The sequence below is a fragment of the Saccostrea cucullata genome, unplaced genomic scaffold, assembly GCF_032062105.1.
Source record: "Saccostrea cucullata isolate Sc308-1 unplaced genomic scaffold, CSIRO_AGI_Scuc_v1 ctg3925, whole genome shotgun sequence".
In the NCBI taxonomy this organism is placed as follows: domain Eukaryota; kingdom Metazoa; phylum Mollusca; class Bivalvia; order Ostreida; family Ostreidae; genus Saccostrea; species Saccostrea cuccullata.
The window spans coordinates 67,680-75,866 of record NW_026940066.1 but is presented as its reverse complement, the minus strand read 5'-3'; the positions used below and the strand labels follow the sequence as shown (position 1 = coordinate 75,866).

The following is an 8,187-nucleotide window of genomic DNA, read 5'->3' as shown; positions in this document are numbered from 1 at the left end:
GTTTATATTTTATAGTAATGTCACAAAATTCAATTTTCAGTAAAGATCAAAGGTCACAAAATCGAAACTAGAAAAATGTAACATGAACCTTTCCTTACACACGAAAGGTCGACATGGTTATTCTATCGAATTTTCGCCGTTTTTTGCATCAAAATTAGCGTGCGCTACCTCACAGTATTATGGAATAGCAGGTACAGTGATTTTTCTCTCTTTTTTTGTCGGAAGGGGGGATGAAATGATCTTGTAGAGGGAATATTCAATAGACGAATTTCGCCCCGTGGGGATCCGGGTTAGAATAGGTTCTCAGTACCCCCTTGCTTGTCGTAAAAGGTGACGAAATGGGGCGGTCCTTCGGATGAGACCGTATAAACCGTGGCCCCGTGTCACAGCAGGTGTGGCTCGATAAAGATCCCTTCCTGCTCAAAGGCCGTAAGTGCCAAGCATAGGCCTAAATTTGCAGCTCTTCACCGGCAATGGTGACGTTTCCATATCAGTGAAATATTCTGGAGAGGGACGTTAAACAGTATACAATCAATCAATCAATCAATAGACGAATTTCACATTCCTAAGACTTATCTCCCGTTGTCGGCGTGACTCTCATTTCCCATTTGTCCTTTGTAAGCTACATGTTAATGTTTTTTATCTTCAAATGTTATCGGACAATTTTGATCTGTACCTGTATTGCCAGAGTATGGGGCAACATAGCTGCAGAACTGTAGCTCTCTGAAAAATATATATTGATAGACTGGAGAGCAAAAGTGCCACCCATTGAAAAAACTGTATATTTATTGCGCACAAAAAGTGTGCTGTTTCTGGATTAATTCTTCCAAATTCTTTCCTCAATTGCAAAAAAGCTAGATTTCAATAAAGTCCTTACTCCTCTATTAATTAATTTTGTAGTTTACATCTGTACGAAGCGCGTTGGAGTGAGTTATCTTACAAACCAAAATGGCAGTATAAATAGGCGAAATTTTCGATTATCTTTATTTCAGGACCAGTAGGGCTTGTAAAAACAATTATAAGGAAAGTTTTGTTGTGGAAACACTGAAAGAATATGCTAGGAAAACACGGTTAATAATTTTATGAAATGACAGTTTTAAAAACATGGAGAAATAAATCCAAAAACAGTGCACTTTTTTGTGCGCAATAAATATACAGTTTTTTCAATGGGTGGCACTGTAGCTCTCCGGTCTATCAATGTTTTTTTTTTTTTTTGGAGAGCTACAGTTCTGCAGCTAGGGGCAGCATGAAAAACATAATGAACATATTCATACAGACCCTGCAAAGGGGAATAACTTTTGTAAATGTGAAAGTTGTCTATATATGACAGTTTAGATTATTTTTATTTGAGTGTAGGATCAGGGACACTATATATTCTTGAGGCTGGACCTGGTGGATTGGTTCCTCAAACCGTATTTGAATGGAACGATGGTCTATTTGATGTTACATGGGCAGAAAACAATGAAAATGTTTTAGTAACTGGAGCAGGTGATGGTAGTGTTGTTGTGTGGGACATACATCAGAGAAGGGTAATTGAGTACAGTGTAATTAAATATATTGCCAAGGTGTCATATTGCCTCCTGTATTCATGTGCATGCATGCAGACTGCAGGAAAATATATATTCATGGTCTCTGAATTAATTAGCAACACATCTATAAACAACCATACAAATGATTCATATATTAAAAAATGCAAGAAATAGACCAGGAACACATTATGTAAATGAAGTTTAAAAAGAAAATTTTATCATGTTTATTGCATGACTATCTTCGATCAGATGTGGTCAAAACCACCGATTCTGAAGTTAAAAGAAAAAGGTTGTTTGAGGCTATACATTATTATCGATAATGTGGTACAATTATACACAAACTGAAATGCAATTTAAATTTCACATTTTTATTCAGGGTCCCATCAAGGCATTCAAAGAACATGTAAAGGAGGTAAAATATTTCTTGATTACATGGTAACATCTTCAAAACTTCTCTTACAAGTGTAATGATTATGATTGCTAAGAAAGTTCATGTTTATTTATTGCTTAAGTACTGTTTCAATATATATTTTAAAAGAAAAGATATATTAATATAGTAAATCTCTGTTATAACGAAGTCACTAAAACCTATGAAATTACTTTGCTATATTCGTAACTTCGCTAATATCCGTGAATTTGCAATATCCGTGTTCGTACTAAATGAGATTTACCGTACAAACAAATTATATATGTCTGGATTGGTACATGAATATATATTTTTACCTACATGTATTCAGTTGTAAGTGATATGTGACTAATAAATTTCTAAAATATAATAAATGTATTATCAAAATAAGAATATGAAAATTTTGTATGATGTTAAAAATTTAACCTTTAAGCAACCAGATCTTTATTAATCTATACAATCCTTTCGTCACTTAAAATCCTGTTATTTTGAATCTCTGAATGAAAAATAAAAAATCTGTGTGTTTAAATTAACTTATTCGTTTTGAATCTTTAATGAAAAATGCAGCTTATTCATTTTAATAATATACAGCAAAACTCGTTTAGTACGAACACGGATATAGTGAATTTACGGTTATATCGAAGTTATTTTGGGTTTCCAGCTATATAAATTTAACGTATTCCTTATATAGATATAACGAATTATGGATATATTGAAGTAAATTCATAGGACCCCGTGACTTCGTTATAACCGAGTTTTACTGTAAATGGAGATTTAGCTTTGTTGATATTTTTTTTCAATTTTTGATGAATTTTTTTTTTGTATGATCTGTCCTTGAATAAAATCACTTGTTTTTCTGTCTTTACAGGTGAATTCAGTTCACTGGAGCCAGGCCAGACAGGAGCATTATTTCCTCAGTGGATCATGGGACAAAAGTATTAAATTGGTAAGTATAAGTTAAGTAACATGCAGGGCTCTCAATAATTTTGAATTGAGAAATCTGAAGCAGTAATTTCCTTTCATTGAAAGGTTGAAAAATGGCTACCAAGGCATCACCCCATATTGGAAGCCCTGACATTGTAAATGTGAATTATCTGGTTCTGATAAATATCTATCTGTCAACATTTTAAAGTAAAAAGAGTAACAACTGAAATTGTCAACAAAGCAACTATAGTTTCCATGATTTCAACAGTGTCTAACAATTGATCAGAAATCTTTATCTCGATCTGTCCAGTTCTATTTTTCCTCATTTGTAAACTAAACTATCCTGTATATATTAATGCTTATCAATGTATATGTATCTGATTTTTACAGTGGGATATGTCCCGGGGGAACTCTCTCACCACATTAAGTGGACATGAAGCCATTGTATACAGCGTCCGGTGGTCTCCCAGTATCCCAGGATGCTTTGCATCTGCTTCAGGTCTGCATTTCATACCTCACTCCACACTGCTTGTTCTGATCAAGGAAATTTGGAATTCATGTAATAATATTTGCCCAAGCATACAGATTTTCTGCATTACTATTAAAATTTTTGTTTATTTTTCTTCTAGAGTAAGAATTAAAAATATAGTTATGAACTTTTTAATGTTTTCACTCTCAAGCAGCTACAGTGAAACATTTTTAGTGTGAAGATGGATAAAGAAAATTTACAAAAAGAACAATTTTTAGGGGATGCTTAGCGAAGTTCTTACTGGTAACGATTCGCTGTAACTGGAAGAGTTGAACATTTTAATACCATTGGTCATGTTTGTGTTTAGTTTTAGAAAGGAACATGATAATTAAGTTTTACATAATAGTAATTTTATTTGACACAGGGGACCACACAGTCAGAGTTTGGGATATAAGGAGACCAGAAATGTCCCAGACTGTGATACCTGCCCACAACTCAGAAATTCTCACCTGTGATTGGTCAAAATATGACCAGGTAAATTTCTATATTGTCTTTTTAGCTCACCTGAGCCGAAGGCTCAAGTGAGCTTTTCTGATCAAAATTTGTCCGTTGTCTGTCGTTGTCGTTGTCGTTGTTGTCGTTGTTGTCGTCGTAAACTTTTCACATTTTCATCTTCTTCTCAAGAACCACTGGGCCAATTTCAACCAAACTTGGTACAAAGTATCCTTGGGTGAAGGGGATTCAAGTTTGTTCAAATGAAGGGCCAGGCCCTTTTCCAAGGGGAGATAATTATGAATTAGGGAAAAATTAATGGCATTTTTAAAAAATCTTCTTCTCAAGAACCACTTAGCAAGGAAAGATGAAACTCATGTGGAATCATCCTCAGGTAGTGTAGATTCAAGTTTGTTCAAATCATGACCCCTGGGGGTAGGATGGGGCCAAAATGGCCGATCAAAGTTTTACATAGGAATATATAGGGAAAATCTTTAAAAATCTTCTTCTCAAGAACCACATGGCCAGGAAAGATGAAACTCATGTGGAATCATCCTCAGGTAGTGGAGTTTTTAATTTGTTCAAATCATGACCCCCGGGGGTAGGGTGGGGCCAAAATGGCCGATCAAAGTTTTACATAGGAATATATAGGAAAAATCTTTAAAAATCTTCTTCTCAAGAACCACTGGGCCAGGAAAGATGAAACTCATGTGGAATCATCCTCAGGTAGTATAGATTCAAGTTTGTTTAAATCATGACCCCCAGGGCAAGGGTGGGGCCAAAATGGCCGATCAAAGTTTTACATAGGAATATATAGGGAAAATCTTTAAAAATCTTCTTCTCAAGAACCACTGGGCCAGGAAAGATGAAACTCATGTGGAATCATCCTCAGGTAGTGTAGATTCAAGTTTGTTAAAATCATGACCCCCGGGGGTAGGGTGGGGCCAAAATGGCCGATCAAAGTTTTACATAGGAATATATAGGGAAAATCTTTAAAAATCTTCTTCTCAAGAACCACATGGCCAGTAAAGATGAAACTCATGTGGGATCATCCTCAGGTAGTGTAGATTCAAGTTTGTTTAAATCATGACCCCCGGGGCTAGGGTGGGGCCAAAATGGCCGACCCAAGTTATACATAGGAATATATTGGAAAAATCTTTAAAAATCTTCTTCTCCAGAACAACAGGGCCAGGAAAGATGAAACTCATGTGGAATCATCCTCAGGTAGTGTAGATTCAAGTTTGTTCAAATCATGACCCCCGGGGGTAGGGTGGGGCCAAAATGGCCGATCAAAGTTTTACATAGGAATATATAGGGAAAATCTTTAAAAATCTTCTTCTCAAGAACCACCGGGCCAGGAAAGATGAAACTCATGTGGAATCATCCTCAGGTAGTGTAGATTCAAGTTTGTTTAAATCATGACCCCCGGGGGTAGGGTGGGGCCAAAATGGCCGATCAAAGTTTTACATAGGAATATATAGGGAAAATCTTTAAAAATCTTCTTCTCAAGAACCACTGGGCCAGGAAAGATGAAACTCATGTGGAATCATCCTCAGGTAGTGTAGATTCAAGTTTGTTTAAATCATGACCCCCGGGGGTAGGGTGGGGCCAAAATGGCCGATCAAAATTTTACATAGGAATATATAGGGAAAATCTTTAAAAATCTTCTTCTCCAGAACCACTGGGCCAGGAAAGATGAAACTCATGTGGAATCATTCTCAGGTAGTGTAGATTCAAGTTTTTCAAATCATGACCCCCAGGGCAAGGGTGGGGCCAAAATGGCCGATCACATTTTTACATAGGAATATATAGGGAAAACTTTTAAAATCTTCTTTTCAAGTACTTCAAAGCCATGATTAGTGATAACTTTACGGAATCATCCTCTGGTAGTGTAGATTCAAGTTTGTTCAAATCATGACCCCCGGGGGTAGGATGGGGCCAAAATGGCCGACCCAAGTTTTACATAGGAATATATAGGAAATATCTTTAAAAATCTTCTTCTCAAGAACCACATGGCCAGGAAAGATGAAACTCAGGTGGAATCATCCTCAGGTAGTGTAGATTCAAGTTTGTTCAAATCATGACCCCCGGGGCTAGGGTGGGGCCAAAATGGCTGACCCAAGTTTTACATAGGGATATATAGGGAAACCTTTTAAAATCTTCTTTTCAAGTACTTCAAAGCTATGATTAGTGATATTTATATGGAATCATTCTCAGGTAGTGTAGATTCTAGTTTGTTCATATGATGAATGCCTGGAGGGGGGGGGGAGTAAATTCAAGCCCGATGTGCTCAGGTGAGCGCTGTGGCCCCTGGGCCTCTTGTTTTTATTACAATTATTATTTTCAATTTCAATTTATTCAACTTGGAATTTCTCATAAATAAATTTACAATCACGTACATGCATTCTGTCCTGTTTAAGACATTATTTTGTAGCTACTTATCCTTTATCTATTGTAGAACCTGTTGTTTACTGGGGGAGTGGATGGAGCTGTCAGGGGTTGGGACATAAGGAACCTCCAGTCCCCTATCTGTGACATGAGGGGTCACACTCTGGCTGTCAGGAGAATCAAGGTCAAATATATAGAAATAAATTTTCCAGCTTTAAAACTAAGCATTAAAAGAGTCAATGCAGTGTACTTGTAGTTTGAATGGAGAGTGTGTTTACTTAGAACTAAAGTTGATAATGTGGTTTAATTAGTGTTGTTAACCACACTTTAAAACCTCCCTAAATTAATTCTTCATGTGTGCATTGTATTACATTACCTTCACACTGTTCTTTGCAAATGTGGCCATACACTTACACAGTGTATATTAAATTTAATAAACTTACACAGTGTATATAATTATATCTATAAACTTACAGTCTATATTGTTTTCCTTCACAGACTTCAGCCTTTCAACGGAATATCCTAGCTTCTGTATCGTATGATTTCACAACAAGGTGAGTATAGGTAGTTAATATCTCAGGTAAAAAAAAATCCATTATGTGATTGGCTAGCACTCAAGATACATGTAATTCGATGCTTTTGGATACCTCAAATTCAGTTTTATGGGATTTCACACTCCAATTCAAATACAGTAAATTTTCAAATGAAAATGTTTAATTCCTGTAATAAAAATATTATATTTGAAATATTGGTAATGAGAGTATTGATTTATTACATAAGGTTATGGGACTTCACAATAAATATGGCAGTGGAAACATTGGAGCACCACACAGAGTTTGTGTACGGACTGGATTTTAATCTCTTCAAGCCTGGAGAAATGGCCGACTGCTCTTGGGATGGGATATTAAGAGTGTTTACACCTAAAACTCTGTCCAATCCAGGAATGTCCTTACAACACTAAAATTTGCCCTTGTGTTGCTAGATTGTTCCTCAATCATGGAGAAACCTTCTAAGCAGTTTAAGTGTGCTTGTACATTTATAAAATCATCAGTGCTCTTATTTTTAGCTACAGTGTTGTAAGGGAAAGCTTGCATTAGCCAGAACATACCTATAATTTTACTGTTATACATTCTAGTATAAAGCTATTTTCATTTCCAGTATTTACATGTAACAGGTATTTGGGATGTTATTTGTAGATGAAAAATGGTTCCATTCATTTTATCCTATTAACAGAATATGTGCTATTACATGCATAATTTAATTTTTAAATTATACCTAATTTTTATTTTACCAAACTGAAAAACTATATTTTCAGTGGTACAATAATCTACAATTTGCTACTGGTAAGTTGTAATTAATTACTATTTGAAAGGATCAAGGCTAATGTATTGGATTGTTGTGTGATCAATTTGTTGTCAAGGGGTAAAATATATTCTGTCTATGAAATATGTGTTGTACATATGAATATGGTGATTTTTTTTTAATAAACATGTATATGGCTAATGCACACAGTGTATATATAATCCAAAATTTTAGTACTGTAATGATGATTGTGTCCAACTAATTGTGAGTGTTTAAAATTAGCAAAATATGTCTTTCATGTGTATATAATAACATTTTTATATAATTATTTGTATACTGTAGAAGTACTCTCTTCCACGTGGTATTAATTTACGCTATGTACGTGGTCACAAACTTTCCACAGAAATTTGTCCCATTGGACTCAATATACATGTAAGGTATATAGTGAGAATCTAGGAAATCCTCTTAATTTTCTACCCGCGGATTAAAAGGAAACAGAGATTCCGGGGAATTATGACCTCATGGAAAAAAGTATGTCTACAGTATATAAAATCATACATAATTATATATATATAAATCATGAATTATTTTCCCCTTGGAATTATTTACAAATGTTACATTTTTTGTCAAATCAATGAATTCTACTGATAAAAGTAATACAATCAGAATACACTTTC

The 8,187-nt window shown here is 35.1% G+C and overlaps 1 protein-coding gene across 1 annotated transcript; it reads left to right on the top strand.

Annotated features, from left to right (window-relative positions):
- Positions 1-45: 45 nt before the first annotated feature.
- Positions 46-8,187, top strand: LOC134254700 (peroxisomal targeting signal 2 receptor-like). The gene is made up of 9 exons (XM_062737241.1): positions 46-191; positions 1,357-1,529; positions 1,906-1,941; positions 2,804-2,881; positions 3,250-3,358; positions 3,753-3,862; positions 6,279-6,392; positions 6,707-6,762; positions 6,989-8,187. Exons 1-9 carry the CDS (start codon positions 83-85, stop codon positions 7,167-7,169), a joined length of 966 nt encoding a protein of 321 aa, XP_062593225.1. The 5' UTR covers positions 46-82; the 3' UTR covers positions 7,170-8,187.